General features: G+C 47.3%; 2 protein-coding genes across 3 annotated transcripts in view; one reads left to right on the top strand and one right to left on the bottom strand.

Moving 5' to 3' along the window:
• The window catches only part of LOC144752052 (phosphatidylinositol 3,4,5-trisphosphate 5-phosphatase 2-like), a 598,959-nt gene that overhangs the window by 490,188 nt on the left and 91,478 nt on the right, over nt 1–17,293 (top strand). The gene's annotated exons all lie outside the window — the stretch shown is intronic.
• LOC144752051 (zinc finger BED domain-containing protein 6-like) lies at nt 9,311–12,259 on the bottom strand. Its single transcript, XM_078640001.1, has 2 exons — nt 9,655–12,259; nt 9,311–9,378 (listed from the first exon to the last, which is right to left on the bottom strand). The coding sequence occupies exon 1, from the start codon at nt 12,098–12,100 to the stop codon at nt 9,983–9,985; it is 2,118 nt and encodes a 705-aa protein (XP_078496127.1). The 5' UTR covers nt 12,101–12,259; the 3' UTR covers nt 9,311–9,378; nt 9,655–9,982.

The raw sequence follows: 17,293 nt of genomic DNA, 5'->3' as shown, positions 1-17,293 counted from the left end.
CTCATAGTTCTCTGCAACCTATTTGCTCTATAACATTGATACAAACGCACCAATCCCCACAAAGTGATTACGCAAATCACAATTATGATGATGGGTTTCAGTATGTAGCAAACGATACCCTTTCCTAAGTTGGCAAACCAACCTCCAACTTTACCCATTCCATGACCTACTTTTTCCCACACATTTACTTTTGCCAGATCCTCAATTTCGTAGTGTATGGCAGTGATGTTTCGTATATACTTCTCTAGAGGTTTTGAATTGTCTGGAATGTAAGTGCAGCATTCCTGGACCTTCAAAGCCTTACAGACTCCTCCCTCTTTAGCTAACAGAACGTCTAAAGCAAGTCGGTTCTGAAGAACCATTGCCCTAATCGATTGCATCTCCCCTTCTATCAGCATCAATGATCTTGCAGTACTGGCAGATAGCCTATCTATGACTGTAGCTAACCTCCTGATCTTAATGTCATTCAATATCAGTCCTAAGATAGGGAATGCAGCACCGAGTACATCTCCAACTACTTCTGCTGCACCCAGCCCTCTCTTCCATCTAGTTGGTATTTCTTTCTTTGGCGTGTCTAAATTCTCAACATGATATATTTTAGGGAAGACAACAGCCAGATAGCATGATCCGTACCAATTATCTGGTAGCTTCACATAGGCATTTCTTCCACATACAAAATATACATTTGGAATTGCTTGCATCCCCTTCAAAAAATCCTTAGAGTAATACTCCAGTTGAAAGGCATGTTCACAATTGACTTGACCTACATAAAAATTCTCATAATAGGAGTAACTCCTGTGGATGCACAGTTTCCCCCGTTTCTCCTTATCCAAAGCAATTGGACCAATACTACCTTTTCTTTGATGTGCCCTTTCCTCCTTGGTCCAATCTGTTTCCCATTGTCCTGATGCCTTCAAAATCTTCTGCCTCCTGTATCTAGTATCTACCTGTCCTATAAACTTTTTCTCAATTTCTGACACTTGACAAGTCAGATTGTTCCTTCGAGCATGTGAAGTATCTAACGTTTTCCATGGAATAAACCATTTGTGTAATCTGTCTTCGCTTTTGTAATAGTCCCATTTGTTCAAATGCTTGAAATTCGGGACCTCTGGCAATGTCGAGTCGAAATTCGAGAAATAATACTCAAATCCATCTCGTCCATAAAATATGCTCAACAACAAACTGCATGTGATTCCATATGTCAATGGAAGATGATGGTACCTGATACCCTCCTCCACAGAAGCTGGTAATTGCATACAAACGTAGCAATTCTTCACCTCCATGGCGTCAACGTATTCATAAAGCAATTTAGCATAAGCATTTGACCTGTAATTTCCCTGTGACTCATCCATGTGTAACCTTTTTACTTCTGCATCTAACAATGCTTTGTCTTTATCATTGATGTTTCCCTTATCATTAGCAATAGGAGTTCTCGGTGTTGACACTCCCTTGACCTCCTTGACTGCAGTTTCATCCCTCTCGTGTCCCACTAGGAATGAAACAGTTACCACTAAAATTATAAGAGAAACCACTACTCCTAAAAGTGTAACAACTATACATTTTGCCCTGCGGTTCGGGTTGCCAGCCTCCATGTTCTCAAACAGTGTCGCTTTGGACGTTCTTCCCGCATCAACTTCTTCCTCTTTTCAAACAAAGTCTTTCTCTCTTGCAATGTCTCTCTTTTGAACACTTGGAAGCTTGACAATTTGTTTCCGCAAAACAGTTCAAAGTCCAGTAGAAAATAGACAACCCTAGCCCTTCTCCATCCACTAAAATGAAACCCCTACCACTTTTCTTCTTCCACTCGGCGCTAGGTTATCTTGCAGCAATTTTACAATTTCTTTTCAAAAGTCTTATTTTCGTCTGAAGTTATGTATGACTCAAGGAGGGACACTACGTCTTCACAAATGTCCATCCGAAGTAACATTCCCTCAGGTTCTGGGCAGTTCGTACCACAACATGGAAAGTCAACTTTTTCTAGGATTATTCTCCTTATTTCGCTCAGGACAAGTGGACGGACGAAATTGAGAGTTAGCGTTTTTTCAATTTCTACTCCTGGTACTATCAGTTCTACATCCACAATTACAAAGGGATCCGTTCTAATCAAGATCACTTTCTTCACCTTTCCAGTTTTGCGCCCCTTTGAAGACATTCGTAATATGGTATTAATCCACAACAATAAGCGCTCCTAGCATTTCTACTACTCGCTCAAGCATTTCCAAACGAAGAAGAGTTCCCTCCAATATTGGATATCGTGAACAGCAAACTGGAAACTCAACTGTCTCTAAAATCAATTTTCTTATTCCGCTCAGGAGAGCAGGATGAACGATGTTGAGTGTCAGCAACCTTTCTGTCTCCGCTCCTGGCAGTAGAAACCTTATTTGCACTGTGATGATCGGGTCAGTTCTGACCAGTTCCACTTCCCTGATCCTCCCTGTTCTGTGTCTCCCAGACATCTGCAACGAGGTAGGTCCAGTCGGGAGTAGAGTATCTTCTGCTAGGCACTCGCACCCTCCTTGATCTTCTAAGACCCTCCTCGGCTTGATCCTGGATATCTTCTTCTGGATCTGAGTCTTCGGATATAGGAGCAAGCGTTTCTTCTTGGGCCGACCTCAAACTTAGCCTTCTTCTCCTTGCTGGCCAAGTGGCAGCTCCAAGCCTTATTCTCCTATTCCTTGTCCTCTCACTTGGTTCTTGGTCGCTCTGATACGGATCTGAGTCTGAGTCGTATTCACTTCTGCTCTCTCCTTCAGTTGCGTCTTCCGTCTCACTGCCGTCCTGCCTTCGCTCTTCTTCTGAATCCGTTGCGTTCCCAACTTCTTCCGACACCCCCTCAGCTGCCTCAATCCCTTCTTGCGACTCTTCTTCCACTTCCGGGCTTTCGTCTGGGATAGGAGCTGTTCCTTCTAGAGGTGCTGGAACTCTTCGAGTATGGGATGCATGGATCCAATTTGGCAGCCCCCCGCACTTCACCGCGGTGTTCGTTATCAGGATTACCTGAAAGGGCCCACGCCAGCGAACATCTAGGCAGTTCTTCCGGACGTGTTTTTTAACCAAGACCCAGTCCCCTGGGTTCAGGTCATGACACAGGTTCCTCGATGCTGGAACTTCAACCGCATGCACCTGAAGGGACACAGAATGGATGGCGTCAGACAGTCCTTTACAATAATCTAAGATCAGATCATCTGTAATATTCAGTAGGGCAGTAGTTGGAACTGTAGGAAGTCTCATGGCCCTCCCCATCAGGATCTCGTGGGGAGAAAGACCTGTCCTCCGGTCAGGGGTGCTGCGCATGCTCATGAGCACTAGAGGAAGAGCATCTGGCCAACTCAAAGATGTGGATGCCACTACTTTAGCCAATCTATTCTTCAAAGTGCCATTCACTTGTTCCACAATTCCTGAAGCTTCTGGTCGATAACTAAGCATGGGCGGATTTTGCGGATTCGCAATCCGCGAATTTGCGGATTTGCGTATTCGCGGATTGCGAAAATACGCGAAATCCGCGAATTCTCGCGGATTAGCGGATTTTTTGGGGGTGTGTATGTTCGCACGGGTTTCTGCAAGTTCGCGAGGGTTTTGTACTATTTCGCAAATTGCGAACTTACTTGTCGGGTCGCCAGTTTAGCGAACTTGTTGTTTCTACGTGCCCAGCCTGTTTGCTAAGCTTTCTTCATCACTGCCACCCTCTGTCACCACTGGCACTCTCTTTGGTCACCCATGCCACCCTCTGGCTCACCCATGTCACCCTCTGTGTCATCACATCACCCTCTAGTTCACCAGTGTACATTATTGGGGCAAAGCAAAGCACTGCCATCCTCTGTCAACACTGGCACTCTGGTTCACCCATGCCACCCTCTGGCTGGCACACCCATGCCACCCTCAGTGTCATCACAACACCCTCTGATTGACCACTGAGTGAACAAACACCTGCTAAGTGCCTTAAGTTTTGCAAACAACAACACCTGCCCTGCCCCAACTGACATTAATGAAGGCTGGCACCTGCTTGTCTGCTCCCTTTCCTTTTTGTTGCAAATGCAAAGTAAATAATTTTTTTTAACAGGATGCAATGGCATACTTGTAACTATTCTGTGACTGTCAGAGCAGGGTCACACAATAGTTGCAAGTAGGCAACCGGATTCTGGAGGGCCCCTTCAGGAAGCACTACAGGTAAATGGTTACAAATGATGAGCTCGAACTTTTGCACCTGCTCGTTCGTTTTGCTTTTGCAAAACTCGTTTTTCGGTAATTTCGCCCTATTCGCGGGGCGCGTCGTAGTGCGAACTGGCCCGTGGAGGCCGCGAACTCGTGCGAGTTACCTCAAGGTTGAGTATGGGCGCCGCCATTTTGTTTGCGTGACGTATTTCCGTTTCCGCCCGCTAAGTGTAATCTCGCCCGACTCGCGCCTTGCGAATACAAGTTCGCACGAGTTCGCGAGAGAAATCGCGTGCGAACTTACTTACGCGCACGTGATCGGGCCGCCATCTTGTTTTTCATTCATTCCTATGTGTCTGGGTATGGTGTTTCTATCCTCTCTATATCTCTGCCATCCTTTGCTTGTTTTACTATTTTTTTGATCTATTTAACTTATTTTCTATCCCTGTATTTTTCTAGATCTATATTTTTGTGTTTTAGGCTATTTTTGTTTACTTTTGAACTACTTTTTTAAACTTTTACTTTCCTTCTTCTCTACTCTTATTCTTTTTCATTTTATCTCCTTACCTGCCCAGAACATGGTGAAGACAGCAGTCAAGCTGCCCAAGACGGGCACCGCAGCCCGTGCCCGGCTCCCGTGTGGTCGATTGAGGGCGGAAATGGTGGTGCCCCGGGAGATTTTCAGCCCTGAGGAGGTGGGCGCACTTGTTTTTTACGTGCAGCGCCGTCTCCCCAGGACCATCGCGGCAGGCGGCAGGATTGCTGCTGGTTACACCAACAGCCAGGAGCGACGGAAGCGGTGGGGGCAGGTGTGCCGGGCCCTTTTTAAGATCACGGGGGTCCAGCGCACCTACAATCAGGTCACCCACCGCTGGACCGACATCCTTGACCGAGAGCGTGACCTGCTAGACGTGCTGGGAGTGGAGGTCCCCGGTCTTGGTGAGTAGTAGTAGCAATTTTTTCATTAATATTTCAAAATCTTCTGTGCATTTCAGGTGCACTGTTCTCCTTCTCTGTGCCGGTGCCACTGCTTATTTGTTATCTATTTTGTGTTCATTTAATTGGGCTGAGTATGAGTGTATTTTACAGAACTGCGTAATGCTAGACACAAAGGGGCAGATTTACAAGCCCCTTGTTCCACGTTTACACTGCCTTACCTGACGCACAGCGACGTAAACGTGGCGCATCCCTGCGAGTCATGTACAACGTGATGCATCTAAGGAGATGCGCCACGTGAATGCCTGGGCCTGCGCCTCAATGGGTGCGTTCCCACGCAGGGGGGGAGTGGGGGGTGGGTGGTGCCGGTCAGGCAGATGTGTGCCTCGCAAAAGTGCCTGCGTAAAATCTACAAGATTTAGCGCAGGCACTTCCGTGACGCTGCTATGTCAATTCTTTATGCCTGCTTGCTTGAAGCAGGCGTAAGGACTGATGCGGTATGTAGAGTATTGGGCAGCCCTGAGCACTGCTATAGTTGCATTGCGCCCACGAAGCGACTCTAGAGATGCGCCCCTATTTCGTCACGAGATGCGTTACGCATCTGCCTACCCTTGCGCCAGGGTTTGCCGCATTGTAATAGCGGCGCATCTGCCGTGACGCAAGGTTAGTTTTGCGTTACGTATTTGTTCTGGTGCACATCTGGAGGTGTCCAGCTCAGAACTCGTAAGTATGCCCGTAAGTGTCAGATTAGCAATTACCTGCGCATCCCTGCAAAGTGTGTGGCACGGCAGCACCACCCATGGTGCGCCGTATTTACAATGCGGCACACCATGGTCCCACAACGTCACCGAAGCGTTACGCATCGGTGCCGTAAAGGCGGCTCTTTGATGGAGTTGCGTTGCAACGATGGCGCAGCTCCAGCAATGCTGCGTCAAGCCGTAAGTCTGCTTCATGCAGGCGCAGGGTTTCAGTGACGCATCATTGTCCTAAATGACTGATTGAAATTTTATATATTCCCCATAGCCACTTTTAGCATGCGTTCCTGCGCAGGAACGCCATCCCTTGCGATGGAATGCTCCCTAATGGCGCAGGGTTTTAGAATGGGATGCATCTCCCATATGCGTCACGTTGTTAATATACGCCAGACCATGGCGCCTCTCTTGTGGCGCTGCGTCACAAAATTGACGCAAGAATGGAGCAGAAGAGCTGCAAGGGGCTTGTAAATCTGCCCCTAGAGTAGAGGCTCAGGTGCAGTCCTTCCATTGTAGCCCTCTTTTTGGCTGAAATAGTAGGTTCTTGTTCTTTCTAAATGTTTGATTTGGTTGACAAGGACATCGGCAAGCAGCAATCATCAATGTTTTCTGTTATTTCTTTCATGTTGTACGTCAGGTCCGCCCAGGGGCAAGCGGGCGGAAAAGGAGGATGCAGCAGTGGCTCCAAAGGAGGAGGATGCAGGCCAGGGCGGCGAGTGCTCCTTTGCTGGCCCCAGTAAGTTTTCATTTAAATATAGAGGACCTATTGTTGTCCAAGCATTCCTAATTTAATTGTTTCGAAATAGTGTTTAGATAGGAGCAAAATCCATAATACTACTGTTGCAGGGACACTTCTCCACAAACCGAACTATGGACACCAAAGACCAGAGTAATAATATTTCAGAGTGGCGTGTTTGGCACACTGTATAAATAAACCTGGTAGTGTCAGCAGCACAGATTCCTCCTTCCAAAAATTGCAAAACTTTTCGCTCAGTCACTCTAGTCTGGACTCTCTGGAGGAAAAACTACAGAGTCAATTCAAGTTTAAAAGCTTTATTAAAAGTTTAAGTAAACACATATATTAAAATAAAGTTAGTTGGAAATGGAAAAGTGCTTGGTGCAGAGTTGATGAGTACTGGATTGGTAGAAATTTCTTGTGGTCGAGCCGAGCTTTCACCTGGTTTCAAGTTGATGTTCCTCTTGTCCTTAGAAGTCCAGTTTCTGTCTGTTCAGAGAAAAATAATGTGTGTTAAAATTAAGCAAGCATTCAACAATTGTGACAAAAAAATTAAGCAAGACAACAGCTTTCCCTGGAAGGAGGGACATTTACTTTAGACTAGAGTAGACAGTCAATTACTTTTTCAGTTGTTTTCACATTTTTTCATTCATAGACCAAATACTAGTGGAGTGGTGTAATCTAACATTCTTAAATCTACTTTGTAGGTGGAACATCTGGTGGTGGGGCCAGCTCGGATGTGGTGGTGATCATTGACTCGGAGTCCGAGGGTCAATCTGGGGAGGAGGCGGCGCTAGAGGAGTCGGACCAAGAAGAAGTACAGACTGTGAGGAAGGAGACAGTGGCGGTGGCGAGTACAGGTAAGCTGGATCATGGTACTATCTGACTCTTAGATAGGATATGATGTGTATCCAGTGGTGGCCCAGTGACAAATTACAATATGGTAATTACAGCAGGCTGGGACCGAAAGACAGATAGAGGCAGAGACAGAGAGAGAGGAAGACAGAAGGAGAGAGAGAGAGAGAGGGAGGGAGCCAGAGGGAGGGTGAGGGAGGGAGACAGAGAGAGAGAGACAGCGAGGTAGAGGGAGACAAAGGGAGACAGAAAGAGGGAGACAGAGAGAGAGAGAGAGAGAGAGAGAGAGAGAGAGAGAGGGAGGGAAACAGACATATCGCCTGGGCCTGGTGCAGATGATACGGTTGCTGATGTGGTTAACGGCTCAGAGGAAAAATCACTCACTTCTGCCACATCTCTTTCATATGAAAGAGCACCAAACCAAGGATACAAGAGAGTTGTGGGAAGGGAAATGGTGATTCAAGCGCCCCTCCCTGCGGACGCCCATGATACTGGCCTGAATAGTTTTGTACTGCCCTGGCTAGTTGCTAGTTGTACTGTGACACAACTTCCTGCTGAATCATTTTGTGTTAATCATATTCCTAAAGAGCATTGCTTACAGATTATGTCTTTCTTTCTTCATATAGTTGGCAATACTAAAACCTCCAAACCAACGAGGAGTATGCTGGCTGTACTGGCCCGGCAACGGAGGCTGGAAGCAACTGTTGCGGAATATCGGCGACTGGTGGAACTCGAGGGGGATGACACGCACTCCAGTGCATCCAACTTAACATCGTCTACATCCTCCTCTGTTACCCCACGTTCTGCCGGTAAGCACAGTGCTCCAGCGAACCGGAGCCGTGCCGGAAGACGCCACCGCCGAGCAGCAAAAGCTGCACCTCGCAGCACTGTTAAAGGTCGCTTGCGCCGTGCACTCCGCAGAGTGTCAGACCTAGAGGCGGAGGTCCAGAAATGGCACAAATTTCAAAATGTGGTGGAGGGCCTCCGCCTAGAGCAAGCCATCCTCCAAGAAAAATATGATGCCCTGGCCCTAAAGCATGATGCCCTGGAGGCCAAACTTACCAGCTTGCATCCCTAGAGTGTCCCTTGCCCCTTTTTTTGAGACTTTTGGGGGGTGGGAATTGGGAGTTGGGTTTTTTGGGGACTTTTGAGGACTATTTGTTGGGGTTAGGGAGGGTCTTGCGGGAGATTATTTTGTTAGGGATATAAATATACTTTTTCAAACTTTATCTGAGCATACCTGTTTTTTTACTACTTTTGAGCTGGGTGGGTGGTGGTTTTGCAGTAATTTCATTTAACTGAACACTGTCATCGTGTTGGTTCACGTGCAATAGGCCAAATGTTTTCCTAAGTAAATGCCTGTCACAGAGTTTGTTAATTCAAGAGCCCTAGGACTTTGCTGCTAGTACCACTGTCACTCTCTCGCCTCTCCGAATACTCCATTATACTACCTCCCATCCAAAAGCTTATCTTACCTGTAATTTGTGTTTGAGGGCTGGCTCCACCTGGAATTCACAGAGTCCTAACGCGTTCTGCAGCAGGGCCACAACTGGAGTTTCCCGGCGTGGATTTTCTGCAAAACAAAAACAATCAACATTAGAAATGTGGTAGCGGTGCTGACACAACCCTAAAACCTAGAAGCCCCAGAGACAGCACCCCTGAGACAGGCAAGCGAGCAATATAACGCCTACACGTTCACGTGCAATAGGCCAAATGTTTTCCTAAGTAAATGCCTGTCACAGAGTTTGTTAATTCAAGAGCCCTAGGACTTTGCTGCTAGTACCACTGTCACTCTCTCGCCTCTCCGAATACTCCATTATACTACCTCCCATCCAAAAGCTTATCTTACCTGTAATTTGTGTTTGAGGGCTGGCTCCACCTGGAATTCACAGAGTCCTAACGCGTTCTGCAGCAGGGCCACAACTGGAGTTTCCCGGCGTGGATTTTCTGCAAAACAAAAGCAATCAACATTAGAAATGTGGTAGCGGTGCTGACACAACCCTAAAACCTAGAAGCCCCAGAGACAGCACCCCTGAGACAGGCAAGCGAGCAATATAACGCCTACACGTTCATGTGCAATAGGCCAAATGTTTTCCTAAGTAAATGCCTGTCACAGACTTTGTTAATTCAAGAGCCCTAGGACTTTGCTGCTAGTACCACTGTCACTCTCTCGCCTCTCCGAATACTCCATTATACTACCTCCCATCCAAAAGCTTATCTTACCTGTAATTTGTGTTTGAGGGCTGGCTCCTTCATTTCTTCATTGTGCAGAATCCAGGCATCAGCATTATGGGTAATGGATAGGGTGAGTCTGGAGGAGGAGGACTCAGGATAGACGACCAGGACTGAGTTCTTGTCAACTAACTGTTGTGAACCTGAGGAATGCTGCGGCATCAAAATCAAGATAGTTCTGTTGATGGGCTTGTTGTTTTATTGGTTGATTACAGTTTTGTTGGGAATGTGATGAAGCACTTGCTAAAGAAAGGCAGACACACAGGAATAAAAGTGAATAAGGAGGACTATTTACAATTAATGAATGATTGAGTCATTTTCAGAACTCGCTGTCAGGGAAGCAGAACTCGTCCTCATACTCTGCTAACTCATCAGTCGGGGTTACTTCTGGTAACTGAGGAGAACTTTCCTCGGGTAGGGCGGTGTCCTCTTCTTCCTGCGTGCATTCTCGTACTCTGTAATCTGGTGGTATGAAGTGCTGGTTCATCTTTATCAAGGTGAGCCGCTCCACATTTGCGGGCAAGAGGCGGGACCTTTTGGAAGTCACAATGCCACCAGCAGAACTAAAAACACGTTCTGAAGACACGCTTGCGAGTGGGCAAGACAAGTAATTGATAGCCAGGTTGGTGAGCTCTCGCCATATTTTTCTTTTCCCATGCCAATACGCCAATGGGTCCTCAGTAATATTGACCTCTGTTGAGTCATCCAGATAGGCCTGCACCATTGAAAGAATGTCCTCCCGGATTCCTGTACTTTGCACTTCTGTGTCCTTTCTAGGACCAGGAAACCCTAGCTGAGTTAGCCAACTCGCTTCAGACATATCGCATGCGCCTGGTGGAGATGATACGGTTGCTGGTGTGGTTAACGGCTCAGAGGAAAAATCACTCACTTCTGCCACAGGCACAGATGGTGAAGTGCTTTTTTGGGACGCCTGATCGCCTGCTGATTCACTAGTAGTACTGTCTTCTCCTACAGTTTCCTTCCGTTCTATTTCAAAACGAATGGCTGACTGAGCTAGCCAACCTTTGTACTCTGTAACATCCGATGTTTCAAAAGGAATTATTACTTTGCCAAACAATGGCTTTTTGTAACGTGGATCCAGAATAGTAGCACAAATGTAGTGCTGTTGTTTCTTGATATTTACAAGCCGTTCATTGCTAACTAGGCGTTGTAATAATCTCTGCGCCAACTCATGTGCTTCGTTCTTTCCAACGTCCTTTAATTGTGAAGACACCACCTTGACTTGGTGCTCGAGCTTCAGCAACAGTGGGATAGCTTTGCTCAAAGAACAGTCCTCCCTGCTCACGTCACGCGTGAAGACCTCAAAAGGCCGAAGCATGTCTGTCAGGCTTTTAACTAGCTGCCATTGCTCCACCGCTAGTATCATTCCTGTCGTATCACCACCCAGGTTGTAGAAATACTCATTGACTACTGGAAACAGCTCATGCAGACGCTCAAGCATGTAGAAGGTTGAGTTCCAACGTGTTGCCACCTCCTGGATAAGTGCTTTCACTGGCATTCTACGTTCATTTTGCTTGCGCCTCAGCTCCTTCCGGGCCTTAAAAGAATGGTTGAAATGTGTGCATATTCTTCTGCAGATGGTCAGTGTTTTGTCGACTGCAAGTTCTTTTTTCAAAAAATTTTGCACAACAAGGTTGATACAGTGCGCCAAACACGGCACTCTGAAATAGAAACCGTCCGCCATGGCCCTAACTACATTGCTGCCATTATCTGTAGAAACATAACCAACCTTGCAATGTCTTGGGCGCAGCCATTGCAAGACCTTTTTGTTAAAGTCAGCCAAAATGTTGACTGCAGTATGACTTTTCTCCATGCCAAACATGGCTAATGTTGCATGTTTACGAGCACCCTTAAAAATCTCGACCAAGTCACCACCTGCATTTATCTGTTTAATAACCCCTGAAAAAGAGACCCAGTGTGCAGTGATGCACATGTAATCAGTGGCTGCGCAACTGGTCCACATGTCTGTTGTCAGGTGTATAGTGTGAACAGCACTCTTCTGCAAAGCTGCCCCCACCAACTCAAGCACCTCTTTGTGTAGTGCTGGAACAGCAACCCTGGCAAAATAGTACCGGCTAGGAACCTTCCATTTAGGGGCCAATGTTGCCACGAGTTCAAGGAAACCCACACCTTCGACAAACGAAAAAGGGAGAAGGTCCACCGCTAGCATTTTTGCCAGCTTAGTGTTATAGAGGCGTACAGTTGGGTGGTTGCGTTGAAATTGCGCATCTGAGGAGAACATGGCTGAAATGGTGCGCTGGACAAATTTACGGGATGATGCTGATGCCTTCTTCGACCCACTTCTGATCAGTGTTGACATTTTCCGCATTGGTGTGTCTCCCAGACTCTCAGTGTGCCTGCTATGTGTTACGGAGGGTGTGGTGCTGCAAGGGGTACTGGGTGCAACCGGACACATGTCTGACGCTTCTTCTACCTCCCCATCATCTTCAGATGAAACACCTACTATGGGTATATTTTGGCCACTTGCCCTTTGGGATCGCTTTCCCTTGACGTTTGCTAGGTGCGGAAACCATTCGACAGCGTGCTTTCTTTCAAGATGACCTATCTGGCCTCCGGTTCCATAGTTGGTACCAGTCTTACCACCGCTAACGCTAGTCTTACAAATGCAACAAACGGCTATGTTATCATATTTTTCATGGACACTAAAAAAGTTCCAAACTGGGGACTGGAAACTTCTGGTTTTGCCGCACGAGGTGATACTGCTGCCAATGCCAGATGAAGCAGTGGTGGATGAGCCTTGCAGACATCTACTGGGTTGTGCAATTATTGCAGCAACCTTACTTGAGGGAGTCGAGCTGGATGGAGTCCCCCTCCGGGGAGAAAATATGGGAGCTGTAGGTTTTGTTGAACTTGTGGTACTACTTGACTGCGTTGGTGGTGCTACCAGTGGCACGTCGCCAGGGTCACGCTCAGCATGACGTCGGGATAGGGTGTAAATGTCTGTCTGCTGCATGGCCGGTGTGGCTGGACTGACATGTGTGATGACTAGGTCATTGCTGTCATCCTCTTCAACAACATCAGAATGCACCACTTCATCAAGTCCGACGTTCGGATCCATAAGTATGAGCTTTCCGGGGCCCTTCCTTTTAAGATTTGATACCATTCGCAGCTCATGGTGTGCCTCCCTCTCAGACGTCGGAGATGGTTGCCAATCCAGATCCAGATCATCATCTGATGGAGCGGGGCTTGAAGAGGAACTTCTACACACCCTCCTTGATCTTTTCCTTGCTGGGGAGCTGGGAGAAAATGAATCATCAGGAGGAGTGGCTTCGTCTTCCTGACATGATACCCCGGCTCCAAAGTCAATTTCCTCCTGTGCCCCTACTTCTGGAAGAACAACCATTGTGGGCACTTGCACCGCTCCATGGCCATCTTCACTGACCTCTACTTGCAAGTCTCCATGGACCTCTCCTTCTCGGCCTTCTCCTTCTCGGCCTTCTCCTTCTCGGACAGCTCCTTCTCGGCCTTCTCCTTCTCGGACAGCTCCTTCTCGGCCTTCTCCTTCTCGGCCTTCTCTTTCTCGGCCTTCTCCTTCTCGGCCTTCTCCTTCTCGGCCTTCTCCTTCTCGGACAGCTCCTTCTCGGCCTTCTCCTTCTCGGCCTTCTCCTTCTCGGCCTTCTCCTTCTCGGCCTTCTCCTTCTCGGACAGCTCCTTCACGGACAGCTCCTTCTCGGACAGCTCCTTCTCGGCCTTCTCCTTCTCGGACAGCTCCTTCTCGGACAGCTCCTTCTCGGACAGCTCCTTCTCGGACAGCTCCTTCTCGGACAGCTCCTTCTCGGACAGCTCCTTGCGCATGTACTTCTGCTTGTACTAGTAGCCCATGCAGTTGTTGTTGCGGCTTTGGTTGTTGAATAGTACTTGTGAGATGAGTTAAAACCTGTGTTGATGGCGTGCTGCTACTTTCTTGCGATGATCCAACATCACTGGTCGTTGGTGATTCAACAACTAAACAGGCTACCTGTGCAGCACTCATGGTGGGCCTTTGTTTTTTTGGTTGTTGTTGCCCAAAAAATGTCTTGGTTGAGCAACCAGTCGCCTTGGTAAGTGGTGCCACTTGCTTCTTCTTCTCCTTAGTAGAGACATCTTTCTTGGAAGAGGACCTACGGGCACCTCTTTTTGGAGCCATCTTCTTCAGATGTCGGAACAACAGGCCGCAGCAGCACTTCTTCCTGGCACTGATGCTCAACGATGATGATGCGTAGTTTTGTGCACCTAAACGCAAACGAAGACAGAGGAACATCAGTAAATATAAATGTTGCATATGTAGCGCTTGAATAAACAGTTAGCAAGTAGGCATTTATGAATACACACGTGCACACCACACAATATGGAATTTTCAAAATTAGGATTTGCTAAATTTTTGGGAAACAGGAATTTAACATTGATCCAAGAGAGCACACACACAGAGGGTTGTGCTTTCATGTACCCCTGACTCCGCCTGGGCACAATGGGTGAAAGCAAGGCACACCTATGTCTCAAAGCTCACTGCCTGCCTTCAAAATGGCCGCTTGACCCCCCCCATCCACATGGCCAGGACCATGCCTCAAAATGGCCACCACCAACATAGCCAGCACCCAACCCCTACTCCAAAAAGTGAAAACACACAACACAAATCAAATCACCACAATCCAATGCCATCCATCCATTTTCAGAAGGCTTATGCTGCCTGCTGGTGGTTTTCCGGTGCAAAATTGCATTTTTTACAATTTCGCGAGTGCGAGATTGTTGCTTCACGGCGCGAACGTGGCAAAAACCCACAAAATCCGCGAACAGACCGATTCTGGGCCCCCCTGGGCATAATGGATGACATCAGAGCACAGTGGGTGCAGGCCTATGGCACAAAGCACACAACTTACAAATGGCCCCTAGACCCCCACCCACACGGGACCAGACAATAAAATGGCCCCCACCCCCATAGCAAGCCCCCAACACCACCCCAAAAAGTCCTAAAACACACAAAAATCAGCACAATCCAATGTCATCCATGCCCTGGCCAGAATCATGTTAACAAAAATAATTTCAACAAAACAGTTGTATCATCCATGCACCCATAAATAAGCCTGGTGGTTTTCAATTCATGTGCAGCAGAATTGTAATTTTTACAATTTCGCGAGTGCGAGATTGTTGCTGTGCGGGACACGAGCAGTGCGAACACAAGCAAAAACACATCCTCAGCTCGCGAACTTGCAGATTTTCCCCCCAAAAAAGTCGAAAAAAAACAACACACACAAAAATCACCACAAACAAACAACATCGACTTACTTCTTTGTGAAATCAAAATTCGAATCCAAAAGTAATCCAAAAGGCCTCAAATCCAAATATCCAGCAGCAACCACAAAAAGTAATCCTTCCCAGTCAAGATCGAAATCAAAGTGGCCAGGAAATGGAGGAGCTTGCTGGACAGGAACAGGAAGTTGGAGACTGGGGCACTTCCTTCACCCCACCCCTATGGGAGGAGCTTGCTGGACAGGAACAGGAAGTTGGAGACTGGGCCACTTCCTTTACTAAGTAATTTTTGTACTTTCGCTAGTGCGAGATTGTTCCTGCCCGCGCCGCGGACCGCGAGCAGCGCGAGCAGTGCGAACACAAACAAAAAATCCGCTTCGCGCGGATTTTGCGTATTCTCGCCGCATCCGCGAGAGTTCGCGGATTGCGGATTCTCCGAAAATACGAAAAATCCGCGAGCGTAACGGATTTTACGCCCATGCTTATCGATAACTACAATGCAGCTTTTGATCGATATTCAGTGTGGAGCACAACATCTTCACTATTTCGCTGTTAAAATGTTTTCCTCTGTCAGATTCCAAAGAGGCAGGCACCCCGAAGCGCGGTATCAACTCCCTGAGCAACAATTTAGCCACTGTGAGTGTATCGCACCTACGTGTAGGGTACGCTTCAACCCATCTGGAAAATACGCATACAATCACCAACACATACCAAAGGCGATTGACCCTTGGCATTTCGATGAAATCTAATTGCATTCTATTGAAAGGCCCCCCCGACCTCCCAATGTGACTCAGTGTGACTGGTGTTCGTTTGCCCACATTCAGTTGTTGGCAGGTAACACATCGCTTACATACTGATTCGGCTGCTATTCTAAATTTAGGGCAATACCAAGTTTGCCTAAACACTCTCATCATAGCATCCCTTCCTAGATGTACTGGACCATGTATTTCTCTTGCCATGGGATTAGCTAATTCTTCAGGTAACACAGCTCTCCCATCTGCTGAAACCCAAAAATCCATTTCACTTCGCACACAACCTGCGGTTTCCCATGCCCTTTTCTCAGTTTCTGGTGCATTCTCCTGCATTACCCTCAAATCTTCCCAGGAATCCACGGTCTCTAACATCATGCTTAATTCTGTCCTTTCTTCTGCACTTTCTCTTTCCACCTTTGAGAAAGAATAATTTTGTTCCGCACAGTAACGTGCGACTTCATCAGCGTATCTATTGCCTTGTGACACAAAATCTGTATTCTTAGTGTGAGCCACACACTTTACTATTGCGATGTTAACTGGACCTTGCAATGCTTCTAACAACAGCCGCACAAATTCTCCATTTCGAATGGGCGAACCAGAGGAGGTCATGTAACCCCTCTGAGACCACAACTGCCCGAAATCATGAACCACACCGAAACCATATTGGCTGTCCGTGTAGATGGTGACTCTCTTTCCGTTTCCTGCTATGCAGGCACGAGTTAAGGCAATAATTTCTGCTACCTGTGCGGAATGTACTCCTTCCAGGCAAGCGGCTTCCACAACTCCAGTAATAGTACAAACAGCATAAGCTGCTCTCAACCGACCAGTATCGTCTCTTAAACATGAGCCATCAACAAAATAAATTTCATCGGGGTCAGACAATGGCTCATCCACAATATCTGGTCTGGGTTTCGTGCATAGTTCAGTCACATCAAGGCAATCGTGGTCTTCACATCCTTCGCCTTCTATCACAGTGGGTAATGGCATCAAAGTAGCAGGATTCAAGACAGAGCATCTCCTAAGAGTCACGTTCTCCGCAGCAAGGATAACTTGCTCGTAGCGCGTGAGCCTACTATTGGTCAGATGCTGCGTCTTCGTCCTGGTCATTAGCAATTCAACTGAATGTGGTACATACACCACCACTGGATGTCCCATCACAATACTCTCGCTCCTTTCAATGCTGACACCCGTTGCAGCAACGGATTTGAGACATCCGGGCAACGCTGCGGCTACTGGATCTAATGTAGCCGAAAAATATGCAACTGGTCTACGGGCATTTCCGTGGGTCTGTGCCAAGACTGACAAAGCACATCCCTCTCTCTCACAGCAATAGAGTGAAAATGACTTCTCGTAATCGGGCATTCCCAGAGCCGGAGCACGACACAAATCGTCTCTCAGCTGCAAGAACGCCACCAAGCATTCTTCGTCCCATGGTATCGGATCACTCACCTCCTTGTGCGTCAGTTTCTGTAAGGGCTTTGCTTTCAGTGAGAAGTTAACTATCCACTGTCGGCAGTAACCCACCATTCCTAGGAACATTCTAACTTCTCTCTGTGTTGTAGGCGCATTCATTTTCATTATCGCCTCAATCCTCTCTGGGGACACCTTAC

The sequence above is a fragment of the Lissotriton helveticus genome, chromosome 4_2 (assembly GCF_964261635.1).
Source record: "Lissotriton helveticus chromosome 4_2, aLisHel1.1, whole genome shotgun sequence".
In the NCBI taxonomy this organism is placed as follows: Eukaryota; Metazoa; Chordata; class Amphibia; order Caudata; family Salamandridae; genus Lissotriton; species Lissotriton helveticus.
Note: the sequence above shows the minus strand (reverse complement) of the source record. Positions and strands in the feature narration are given on the sequence as shown.

What these genes read in the sequence shown, in the direction of transcription:
- LOC144752051 (XM_078640001.1), bottom strand. Translation starts at nt 12,100, where the DNA reads ATGTGTCCGGTTGCACCCAGTACCCCTTGCAGCACCACACCCTCCGTA.